Below are 13,187 nucleotides of genomic sequence, written 5' to 3'. Positions count from 1 at the left end.
CGGGCTTCATCTAGTACTTAGTATTTATATCTCCATCTCTAAGTTCATTCGATCTCCCTCTATTGTAGCAATATGACTCCTCAAGTCTTCTCAGCTTTTCAATCTCATTTTTGATTTTATTACATAACTCCAATTGTCGCGCATCGAACCAACCTCTTTGAGCATCATGCAGCTTCTTCTCGACCTTTTTAATTTTTTTCTTTAAATCCCCAAATTTGCGCCCAGCCCAAAACGAGAGGTCTTCACCAACCCTTGCAATTCGCTTATGAATAGGATCACTCGCCCCGCACACCATGCATCCAACACAACCTTACTACATTCATCACTAGAGAGCCATAGAGCTTCAAACCGAAACACTTTGCCTTTCCTATCACACTTATCTTTTCACCGAATTTCAACAAAATAACAGCGTGATCAGAGTGGCATATTGGATAGTTAATGACTTCCGCATATGGGAACAACGAACACCATCCACTCAAGGCAACGTATCTATCAAGCCTTTCCCTTACAAAAGTTTCCACCGAATTACCCCTCTCCCAAGTGAATATATTGCCTTTGTAGCCCAAGTCTCAGAGCCCACAGTCCACCAGAACGTCTCTAAATGCATCCATCTGTCTTTCCCCCCTTATAGCTCCTCACTTTTCTCATTTAGCCCCAAGATTTCATTAAAGTCACCCGCATAAAGCAGAGGGATAGCACAACCCGAATTGATTTGCCTCATAAGTTCCCACGTACGATGTTTATTTGCTGCTTCGGCGACCCATAAACACCAACCACCTTCCAACTCGGAGTACCATGGACATCACATACATTTTGCCTCAATATGATGAGCAGAAAAAGAAACCACGTCCACATTTAAGTCTCTCCACCAAAGCCCCAACCCTCCCGACCTACCATTACTACTCAAACACATCTCATGCACAAAACCACACCTATTTCAAATCACTTCAAGACGATGAGAATCAATTTTTGTTTCCATCACGAAAACAATGTTTGGCCGGTCCCTCCAACACCAATCTTGGAGGGCTTTAACTGTCGATGGGTTGCCAAGCCCATAACAGTTCCAACTTAAAATTTTCATTGCTCTTCACGGGGTGGACATCCCCAACCTCCGTTACTTGATGCAATGCAAATCTGACAGCACCACGTCATCACCGCCCCTCTAGCTTTCTTCGAGGATAACTCATCCCCACCCAACAAATCACCACCTCCTAGCAGTCCAGCTTTTCTCTTTCCTGATTGCAGCTCACCACATCCATCATCAGTTTCCATGACATCATGCTCCTTGCCTCGGTATATAGTAGCCTTAAACACCTTCTTGCCTTGTTTTTTAGGAGAAGACAGCCCCCACCTTGAACGAAAAAGGAGAAATTGCAATGTTTTCCTCCCCCACCTTTTGTCCCATATTCCCATCCACCTTTCCATCAACATTTGTGCTAGCAGCATCAATAATTGGAACAATTAATTGCCCCCCCCCCTCCACGGTCCCACTTCCCTTGCTATCCCCAGCAACAATATTATTTCCCCTAGTCAAAAGCAACACCTCCTCTCTTTCCTTTAGCTCACTTTGCTTACAGGGCCGTTTTCTTTGGTTATAAAGAGTTGTTTTCTATTGGACATAATCTGAGTAACTTCCTCTGCTTTTTTCATTACTCCTTTCCTGGGTGACGCCCTCAAGAAATAACCCAGCCCAACTTCTGCATTTTATCGTCCTCTGTCACATTCACACAGTCTCTTTCAGAGTGTCCAATAATTCCACACGTAAAGCATAGATACGGCAGCCGCTCACACTTAAATTCCACCTTCACCTCGTTCCCTCTCTTATCTTTCATCCATTGATATCGCCTAAGTGGTTTATCAACATCAACCATCACCCTAACCCTCCTATACCGATCCAAACCCAAGGTATCCTCTTCAATCTCCATAAACTCCCCTATAATCGAAGTAACAGCCTTAGGTCCTTTGACTTGGAGTAAGAAAATACTCAAAGTAGAAAAAAATGAGTTTTGAGTATTTCATTTTCGGCTTAACTCTACATATAAATATAAAATATTTTATAAATGTAATTATTATTTTCGTAAAATTTATTAGTGACAATTTAAATGATGCTATTGTATTATCTAAAAACATATTTATATATTGTTTAAAATACTTTGGAAATAAATCGGACATAATTAAATTAATAAATTTGATTAGTATATAATTAAACGGGTTTAAAAATTCGGGGTGTTAAAGTTGAGGCCCACAAGATCCATAAGAACTCCTTTGGAAAGTTCCAGTTCTATAAACAGTGGCTCCAACTTAAGAAGTGGGACATATGTCGCTCTGTTCTAGAGCAAAAAGTACATGTGTCAGGACGTGGTAGTCCATCAAAGAAGCCCATGGCAGTTGACACCCCAAGGAGCGGTAGCAGCGGAAAGAGATCAAGAGTTGAAGATGGTGGATCAACACCAAATACACCAACAAGTAAATACGTTCTTGCTTATGAGTTTGTATCACGTCTTGATAAGCGAAGAAGGCTAAGTCGAGGTTGAAGGGCAAGGAAGTAACAACCCAGGCACACTTAAAACTGTACGGCGCGATGAGGTATAAGGCCGTCGATAGAGATTTGGAGAGGCTAGAATTGGAAAAGAAGAATGAAGCTAGAAAGCAAAAGCAAATCGAACTGGAAGACAGAAACATCCAGATACAACAATATAAAATGAATTTGGACATGCTCCAACAATTGCTTGTCATGGTTGCCAAGGAAGTTCGTGCCCCGTGGGAAGATCAGATGATCATCGAATTCCAAGAATACCTCAGTAAATTTAGGGCATTTTAATGTTATGTTATGGAATAGGTTGCATTATGTTAGTTTAGTGTTGTGTTTTAAGTATTTTTTTTCATTGTTTTCAGTTTCATGTTGGATTTTAGTTGTGTTATGTTTAGTTTATTGTGTCTAATGCTCTAATCGGTAATTTTTGTTTAATGAATAGATTGCAACCATGTACTGTAATAAATTTTAAATATTTGTAATTTTATGTGTGAAACATTGTTCTTGTGATTTGTCAATTCCTTTTTAGAATCTTACCATAGTAGTAACTTTTTAAAATCCAATAATTCAGAATCCACTTGATTTGATGACTCTATTTGAATACTTTTCCAAAGTCTATTAATACTTTTCAGACTCAATTTGATAACTTTTCAGAATCCATTAAATACATGTGATGACATTTCATAATCTATTGAGTTGTCAAATATGCATAAAATTTTATTTAATTTTCATGTGATGCACAAGTGCATTCACATCATTGATTTTTTTTTATTTATTATTTTTTTATATATATAAAAATACAAACTATTGCTAGGTGGTTATTTTTTCAAATGTGCAATTAATTAAAAAATTTGTATTAACAAATTAATTAATAACGCTAATTATTCTAACTGTAAACAGTTAACAATGCTAATCAAAATTACCTAATACTAAGCATAACTAATTTCGATAATAATAACAGTAATAATAATCAATTACATATCACATGAGATTAACATATTGTAAATTATGTATGTATTTTAATTTTTAGTATAAGTTAAATTGAGGTGAGGCAAGTGAATAGTAACATGAACAATTTTTTTGGTTCATTGTTATAAGGGGGATATTAGAAATTATTTGTTTGGTTGATGTATGAAAAAGAAAATATTTTTTTGTGAATAGTAACATAAACAATTTTTTTTTTAGTTCATGAACAAAGATGCTCTTATTTCTTTTCTCTCATGTTCATTACTTTTCAATAAAACAATTAACCACACTATTTTTTTTTTTTACAATTTTTTTAATACCCCAACTACCCGCTTACCTATTATATTATTTAAGTCAATTAAATTACCTAAAACTATATGACACTTAAAGTGTAACACTTATTAAAACACGGAGAGAGAGTGTAATTTTCATAATTTTTTTCATTACGAAATTAAAGATACTTAGTGATAAAAAAAAAACTGCACATAAAATGATGATTTGATTTGAATTTATATTTTCTAATCTAATAGTAGTCTAGTACTATTATAACATGTATCTTATACCATTAGAGTATAGATTATCTTAGTAATACTATTATGGCTCATAAAGTCATAGTGATACAATATTTGATGTACAATTAAAAATATTTATACCACTACAACATTTAATGTTACTATTTACCTATTGAATGATACTTTATACTCACGTTAATATTTGCAACTTAGTCATCCTTGTTGTTTCTAAACAAATAGGTCATGCGTCAATATTTATTTGATTGATTTATCTCTATTACATACTTCGTACTTTCTTTGTTCTTTTTTACTTGACTTGTTTTTTTATCACGCTTGCCAATGCAAAACTTTAACGATGAATAACTTTAATTCTCCATAAGCAAAAATTATAAAGATTTTATATTATGATAATACTTATTGAGGCAAATTCAAAAAGATCTTACATGAATATGTCATTCCTTATATATTATTCATAAAAGACAGACAAAGAAGGGCTGATGAACAATGTAAAAGTCAAAGCAGGTCACGTAAAAAAGAACGGAGGAAGTATGATTTATCACTATTACATAAGGGAAGGAAAGATAGTGATGTCCACCTAAAAGTACTTAATTACCCTTTGTTTCATAACATGAAAATTGTTTTAAATAAAAGGCAAAAAAGTAAACACAAACATAAATACATCAATCAATCAAAAATTTTCTTCAAAAAAAAAAAACAAAACAAAACAAAAAAAAAAATTCAATTGAAATTCAATTTAAATTATTATCATCAATTAAATTTTGAATTACACCTACAATTTGAGAATTTAATTGTTGCAAATTATATATTAAAGTATACAAGTAAATAAAAAATTGAAAGTTCATTTAACATTTAATAAATTACAAGGGGCTTCTCAAAAAAAAAAAAAAAAACGTGACTCAATCTCAAACACAAAGTTTAGTAGAAATTTATACGAATATTTAACACAAGAAGTGCATCTCAGCGCATAACTCCTATATATTTACAAAACATATAGGAGGGCAAAAATGTAAACTTAGCAAGCTTTTTGGAAAACCTGACAGTGGTACATTATAATGTACCATTATGCATGTATAATGTACTATTAAAGTATAAGTTGTTGAATAGTTCTTTGTGTGTACTATTATGCATGTAGTGATACTTTTTACCATCCTATAAGTTGAACATTTTTCCCAACCTGTCACCTATTATACATGTAATGGTACATTTTCATCCTATATGTTTACTAAACTAATAGGAGCTATGCGCTTGGGGTTAACCATACGAGAATTGCTTGGCTTTCCACACGTGCGTATCAATCTAATAAGCATCATTAAGGGACAATTACCACCAATGGCTAGTTCCCAAATTACATGGTATACATTATACATGGTAACTACCACCAAATGGTCATTTCCCAAATTTACATGGCATACATTAAATATGGAAATCCCAAGATTAACTATGACTCATCGGGTTTTGGTTTGAAGATAACAGGTATTTTATCTTGGTGAACACCTCGTAAAACCCCGACAGCCACCTAAAAGATGAAACAAGTCCCTGCTAAAATATAATAGATGAGGATTCAATATAGGGTGACCATATTAGAAGCATACCTTATCCCCTACTTTGCAGGTGTCAAGAATTCTGTACAAATCGCTACCAATAGCAACTTTCTTGCCATTCACTGATGCTATTATATCTCCTCGTATAAGTCATCAGTAGGCATCACGTTTTGTAGATAGAAGACCCTGTAGTAACATAAGAACAACCTATAATGCAACTGTCTTTCAACAGCTCAAGTGGAATGCTTGAAGCACAACAGTGTTATCAGTGCAAGTTAACAATTATCAGAAATATACCGCTTTGCCAGCAGGACCTTCGGGTGGAGCATCCAGCACAAGCACTCCACTAACTCCTAGTTGCTCTACTGATTTATCTGGTGCAAATTAATCCCCAGGATCGGTCTTGTAACTTTCCCATATTTCACAAGCTGATCTATGATGCCACCAACCTGAAAATTAAATAACAAAATATATGTCAATTCTTTTCTACCTCCACCTAGAGAGAAAAGGTAAATAATAATTAAAGGGAGAAAAGATAAATTGAGAGAACATATTAACACAGGTGATGAGATTTCAAGCAATGACCCCCGCCCCCAATAAAAACCCTCCAGAACTTGACAAAGGCAGAGTTGATAACCTACAGTATCAAACAAAACCAAAACCAGAAGATGTACCAGAAGGAGAGTATATAGCAGTATGTATCCCGATGAGATTGCTAGAACTATCTAGGAGTGGACATCCCGAATTTATAGCAGCGTATAACATCCCGAATCGGACATCTTGAAAGGGATTACGAATGTGCTAGCTAGTTTGCGATTAACGACAATTAACAACAACGAAGACGGAAAAACAAGTGATAAAAGAGACGAAGAGAATTTACTGTGGGAAAACAAAATCCGGGAGAAAAACCCACCAATCCACTATGGAGTAATCATTTGATGAAGAACAATGTAGATACAAGCTTTCAATTCACCATGGAAGCTCCCACCCCAAACTCACCCTCTCAAACACTCAAACCCTAAGTCTTTGGGTTTTACATTGAGGCTCTCTCTCTACATCTTTCCCTTCATCCTATTACTCTCTCTACAATGACAAAACAAGAGTATATATAGTGTAAGAAGATCAACGACTAATATTATATCCCGAGCGAAATAAAAGAAATTGCACGCTCAAACAGGGGATCGATGGTTCAACCGAACCTACCCAGAGTTCGGTCTAACTTGGGGTGGTTCGGTCAAACTTCTTCCTTGGTTCGACCGAACCTACTCTAGTAATCAAAGAGCTTCAGGTCTGCCTCAAAAACTAGGTTCGATGAGGTTCGATCGAACTTTTCAACAGTTCGGTATTGTAGGCGAACTCCCGCACTGCGTGGACAACTCTTCTTAAAACAGCCATAACTCCCTCGATTCTTAACCAAATCGAGCTTATGACCAGTCGTTGGAAAGCTCTTGAAACGAGCTATCATCTCCAACTTGAATCATCTCAATATCATTCCTAGATCTTGAGATATGCTCATTTGAAGTCAGCCCTTGCCATCCACCATTGCTTAACACCAAGCAATAGCCCATAGCTTAAACTCCTAAGCTATACACCCCCTTAGCCTTCTTCAACCGTTCTCCACACTTCTCAAACCCAACAATTATTGCAGCAGAGCTGATTTTCCTTCTGAGCCCACTACATTTAAAACATTGAAAGTGGTCACACAAGTAGCCTTTCAAGCTTCCAAAATGCTACCATTAAAGGGCATCAAATACCGTAGCTTACAGGTTTTGGTGATAGCGTATAAACTTGTGATTTTAGGTAAGATACAAAAATAAAAATTCCAGGTTCATTGAATTGCAGTTTTACTTGGCCAGATAGATTAAGTAGTAGCTGAGGTTGCAATCAAGATAACAATTGAAATGCAATCGAAGCACACTTTTATGGCAGCAAGAATTGATAAGTTTTACACTATCACTTCATCATTACGATTCTAGAGTTTTGGAACATATGCTTTCAATTATGTTAAATATACTACCTGCTTACAACTACAACCATTTTATATTTGGCCCATGCCTTGTCTAATCTACCCAAAATTTTAATAATGTATGAGGTACCCTAACAGTCTTAAAAAATTCACTCCACACCTTTAAAACCATAAAATTTCATTACTAGTTGAATAATTGTACTTGTAAGGCTAGCTTGACAATTTTTTAAAACCACAAGGGTAACTCATAAATTAAATAAATAAATAAAAAACTGTGCAGCCTTTCCTCGGGTTCGTAGAGTCGGGTTAAAAATACACACTTTCCACGAAGATTTCGAGTCCAACAATTGCACCACAATCCTTTGGAAACCTAAGAGGTCTCTGGGGAGTAGTTAAGCTTAAGAAATAAGAATCAGTCCCCCGTCCCCCCCCCCCCCCCCCCTTCTTTCTATTTTTCAGGTTGTTTCACATCAGATTTACAATTGTCGTTTAAATTTCCTAGTCTTACTCCTTGATCTCTCTTTGTCTACGTTCAGAATTTCATTCACATTTAACCACTTATTACTACCCCTACCCCTAAAGCAAAGTTGAAGATAGTATTGGGACCTTTCACAGTTATTGTGTTAGAAAATAAGGGTTAAAACATTAGAAGTGCCCAAAGTACGGATATAATTATTTCTTACAAAATAACAACAATAGTCTCAATTTAAATAGGCATTAAAAAGAGTACGTATTTCAAACACATGTTACTAGATATTGTCCCATCTTAGAGGATTTCTTTTCACATGAAGACAATAATCCTATACAAAACAGCATTCACATAATAAACATCGTTAAAATTTATGCTTGGTCAATAATAGAAGTATCTGATGAGTGACATCTCAACTTTAATAGAAGTATAATTTACACTAGCTGGAAATTACTCCATGAGACAATAATCCTATACAAAACAGCATTCACGTAATAAACATCGTTAAAATTTTATGCTTGGTCACTAATAGAAGTATCTGATGAGTGACATCTCAACTTTAATAGAAGTATAATTTACATTATAGCTGGGAATTACTCCACAAAAACATGGTAAAACATACAAGATTGCAGAATTTACTTAAAAGCCCATCACCAATTCAATATATGGCAAGAAGTTTGAAACCAAACTATCAAGCAAAAAAAGAGATGAGTACAAGTCATCAAAAGCCCTCTCAACAAAATCAAGAATGAAATATTAACAACCAAACAGGCAAGACCATCAATTTTGGCTTTTTGCTGCATAATAGGTCATATAATTTACTAAGTTCCCCTGTAAGGAAAAACAAAACTTACTGGGTTCCCAACAGCAAAGACTTTTTGACCAACAAGCAAGTCTGCATAGACACCAATAGGTACTGGTCTCAATTTACCTTCAGGTACGTCAATGCGCAAAACAGCAACATCTTTGTCTTGGTCATACCCAACAACTTTGGCCTCGTAAGTAGATTGGTAAGCAAGAGTGACCCTGTAAATCTCTAACATCATTTGAAGTCAAAAATCATACTCAGTATCTCACAAGAAAATGATATTCAAAGTATTGCACAACAAGCTAAAAATATTAAAGTATGAAATGAGGAAACCAATCGAAGGTGTGTTGTCATACAAAGTAGCCAATGAGAGAATGTGACGTGTGACCCTTCACTCAACTTTGCTTTTGGGGGAGTGTCTGTGGGTTGAAGTATTGGGGGTTGCTTAACCCTCATTCACTCAACGTGCTATATTAACAAAGACTTCAATATTCTCCACTTCGATATAAAAAAGGGTAACACCTACATATACATAGTACATCCAAATAATATACTCCCTCTCTCTCACAATAATTATGCAGGATCCGAAATTTGATATTTGTAAAAAAAGAAATAGAAAATTCAGGACTGCTACTGGGATGGAGAGGTAGCACTCATAACAGCATCAACTTTAGAAAATGAGATAGTACTTTCAAATGATAGAAGACAAAAAAAAATCAAAAAAGGTAAGCGAGCGTGTGACATAATGTGAAACATTGCACAACAGAATTGAACAACAAACCTGAGATCAGAAGAACCACGAATCAGATAATTGGTGACTATGTGACCTTCTGTATCCCAAATAAAGCCTGATCCAGACCCCTGGGGAACCTCTAACACATTCGATGTCAACACAAACTGTCTATTCTCACAAGCCAATACAAAATTCATAGCCATCAAATATTTACAACCTAGAAAACTAAATCCAATGTAAACCCATGCAACTGTTATATTATTAGATAAAAATTAAACCTACAGATAAGGGTGATTCTATATTGCTTTTAATGGTCAGTACAAATTTATTATTCAGATTGTGGGTTGTCTAAATAAGTAACTAGAACAATAAATGTTCAGCAATTTCACTGATTGACTAATTCTTTAAGTCTTCAACGGTATTCTGAAAGAATTTTGGATCAGTGTCTTTAATAACAACTTTCTTGGTATTATGACTGGGAAAACTTGCTATAGCTATCACTCCAACTGTACAAAACATCATTGTCGCCAAGATAAGATAGTTTGAACCAATAAAGCAACAGTCAAACTTTTAATGAAAAACATATGTTTTAAAGAATTTTAATGTCTGATTAGTGGATGCAAGTAAACTTAAAAAACCCATACAAACCAAGTAACAGCGCATATGACAGTATATCACGCTGTCATATAAAAAATTCTAGCTTCAAGTTGTGCATTTGAAGAAGTGTTGGCTTGTTGCATACAATGGCAAGGTAATGCTCAAGTTTCAAAATGCCATGTTAATCCCAATTTAAGTTTACAACTTAGACCCCTCTTCAAGTAAGCAAGGTACAGCCACTCATGAAGACCAGTCATTTTAAGCAATACCATATCCATACTTGCACATCAATCCTTTTACTTGATCAAGCTTATATCTAGAATCCCATTTTGAGTAAGCTTTGATCATAATAGCCCATGTTTTCTTACACGGGTCTATGTTGATCTTCTCCATTTCAGTGAGTACATTTTCCATTTCCTCCAGGCGGTTTTGTGATCCGAACATTACCATTTTGCAATGATAGAGGGACCTACAAATTCTCCATCCTGCAGACTCTGAACGCTTGACAAAGTTAGTAAGCTTGTCAACAGCGTTAGAATGATAATAAGCAGTGATAATTGCACGCATCACACGCACGGTATTGACTGCAGTGTGTTGATCAAAAGCAATATCGATAAATTTCTCCATCTTCTCAACCAGCCTTTCTTCAGCATAAACATTAATAAGCAAAACATTCAGCCATGGTCTGTATTCATCCTTGGGAATCAGCCTGATCAATTCATCAATTCTTCTAACTCGACTTGCAGAAGGACATTTACAATAGGCGCATATCATGGTCCTTATTACTGACAGATCACCCTTAACCAAATGTTGTTCCCCCAGTTCATACATCTCTTCCATTTTCTCTAAATTGCCAGAATGTGCATAGCCTCTTAGCATTAACATGTACGTGTTATTATCTGGATTAATGTTCCTAGTTTTCATCATACAATAGGTGTTCTCCATCTGATCCCACATCCAAGCTGTTACATATCCAGCAATCAGATTATTACATGTACCCACAGTAGGGGAGAGGTCTGAGTCATATATTTCTTGAAGTGTAGCTTCCATATGATCTATCAACATCAAGCGTCCAAAAACAGAAATAAGAATGTTGTATGTAACAATTGTAGGACTACAAGATTCTTCCATCTTGAACTCCCGAAAAAGTGATTGACATTTATCTGGCAAACCATTGATCATATAAACACTCATCAATGCGTTATAAATAGTAGATGTCTTAACATCGTTGTTTGTCGCTTCGTTGTAAAGCTCCACTGCAAGTTCAACATTCCTAGCTCTACCAGCAACCATAATACCCTTGGCATACTCTTCACTAGTAATTGGAAAGCTTAAGCCAGCATGTTTTCTCCTCCAATTAAAAACCTATAATCAAAAATTAAAACCACCAAGCCACTAAGCAAAGCCAACACCCTTTAACATAAGAAACAAACTTTTTATCACAAATGTGCACAGATGCTTTAAATCTAAAGCTTTTACAAATAATAATTTCCTCCGTTCTCTAAATATTTCAAATTTAAAATTCATGTTGATGACTACACGGAAAAATCACTTTTGGTTCATGTAGCCGATCCCACTTATGGGATTGAGGATTTGATTGATTGATTGATATGCTTTTATATAGTCAACATACTACAATTTGTACTTATAGAACCAAAGACTTTAATATTATAAGTTTTGCACGAAAAAGTGCTGCAATATAGGACGGATGAAGTACAACTAGATTCTATGTGAAGAATAGCTTTTCTTATTAATTTTGGATCCTAAAACCACACCATTGCCAAATAATACAGCAAAATCTTCCCAGAACATATCATTTCTTTTTCTTATTTCTCTAGATTCTCATGAAAATTCATACAAAATTAATAAGTTCTTGGTATAATACACCATCAGAAACATACATCATGTCAATTATATTACAAAGTAAGTTAATGTAAACACAAAATTAGTTCTAATATGTCTTAAAATCCTAAAACCACTCTAATTTTCAGGTCTACTCATTTTTTTTAGTTTAAATAATTCCATTATCACCACGCCATTTAATTTGTGAGTCGAAAACACAATTACGCCCTTGTTTCCTAACAAAAATATTCAAATCATCAACTGGCCAATTCGACGAAAACTTTGTATAAAATAAAAATCATTTCTATTCATACTACGGGCATGTTCTCTTCAGATTAATTTCAGTTCAGTTTGGTTCAATTCAGTTCCTAATATCCTCCCCTCATAAAATATTCACTTCAGTTCAGCAAGCCCTACCTCCTCATAACAAAGCAGCACAATTAGACACAAACATGAATAATCTTGGTAAGATGTTCCCTCAGATATCTAAGGTCTCAAACATAAACAAATTCAATTCTCCCCTAAGAAACAATTAACAAGCAAATTAACATAGAAAAACCTAGAAATTAATTAAAATTTAAAAGTAAAAGCAAATAAAGAAGACCCACCTGAAGAGCTAAATAGGGAAAATCACGAAGTTGACCCAAAAGCTCAACCAAAGCAGAACCATCATAGTAAGAAGAAAACAAAGAAACACCCATTTGTTCGAGCAATTCATTAGTAGCTTCAGAATCATCCTTAACCTTAACCAACTCATCTCTCAAGATTGAAACTTTCTGGGTTAAATAACCTTTGGCAGTCGAGAGATGGCGATCGGATGAAGTGAATAGCCAAGATTGAAGCACGCCGCCGGTTCCGGTTGATGCAGATGGCGTCGAAGACGAAGATGAGGACGAAGAAGATGAAGAAGAAGAAGAATAAGAATAAGAATGGTGAATTGATGGGGTGGAATTGCATTGGAAGGAGGGGGAAAGTAAGGATGGTGGTGAGGGGAAGATTTTTTGACGGTGATGGCGGAGGAGGAGCCGCCATTGAAGCCTCATTGCTTAAGAGAGATGGTAACTAGTGTTTTCCAAGGGGGGAGAGTGAACATGAGTTATATGACAATAGCGTGTTCGGCGCTAACTTTTGAGCAGCTTTTAGGTAACTTTTAGCGGTTTGCTTAATAAAAAAATGTGAGTTTTTGGTAAAGTAGTGGT

General features: G+C 35.4%; 1 protein-coding gene across 4 annotated transcripts; it reads right to left on the bottom strand.

Annotated features, from left to right (window-relative positions):
* Positions 1–5,043: 5,043 nt before the first annotated feature.
* Positions 5,044–13,066, bottom strand: LOC145605873 (pentatricopeptide repeat-containing protein At2g30780-like). Of its 4 annotated transcripts, none has more exons than XM_081661937.1 (5): positions 12,597–13,066; positions 9,598–11,511; positions 8,863–9,034; positions 5,871–6,022; positions 5,047–5,759 (listed from the first exon to the last, which is right to left on the bottom strand). In XM_081661937.1, the coding sequence occupies exons 1-2, from the start codon at positions 13,029–13,031 to the stop codon at positions 10,405–10,407; spliced, it is 1,542 nt and encodes a 513-aa protein (XP_081518063.1). In that variant the 5' UTR covers positions 13,032–13,066; the 3' UTR covers positions 5,047–5,759; positions 5,871–6,022; positions 8,863–9,034; positions 9,598–10,404. The 4 variants fall into 4 exon arrangements, with proteins under 4 accessions (XP_081518062.1, XP_081518064.1, XP_081518063.1 ...); XM_081661939.1 differs by having other exon boundaries at positions 8,940–9,034; XM_081661936.1 differs by having other exon boundaries at positions 5,044–5,759; positions 8,863–11,511.
* Positions 13,067–13,187: the final 121 nt, after the last annotated feature.

This window comes from Chenopodium album, chromosome 22, assembly GCF_948465745.1.
Source record: "Chenopodium album chromosome 22, dcCheAlbu1.1, whole genome shotgun sequence".
Classification (NCBI taxonomy): Eukaryota; Viridiplantae; Streptophyta; class Magnoliopsida; order Caryophyllales; family Amaranthaceae; genus Chenopodium; species Chenopodium album.
Note: the sequence above shows the minus strand (reverse complement) of the source record. Positions and strands in the feature narration are given on the sequence as shown.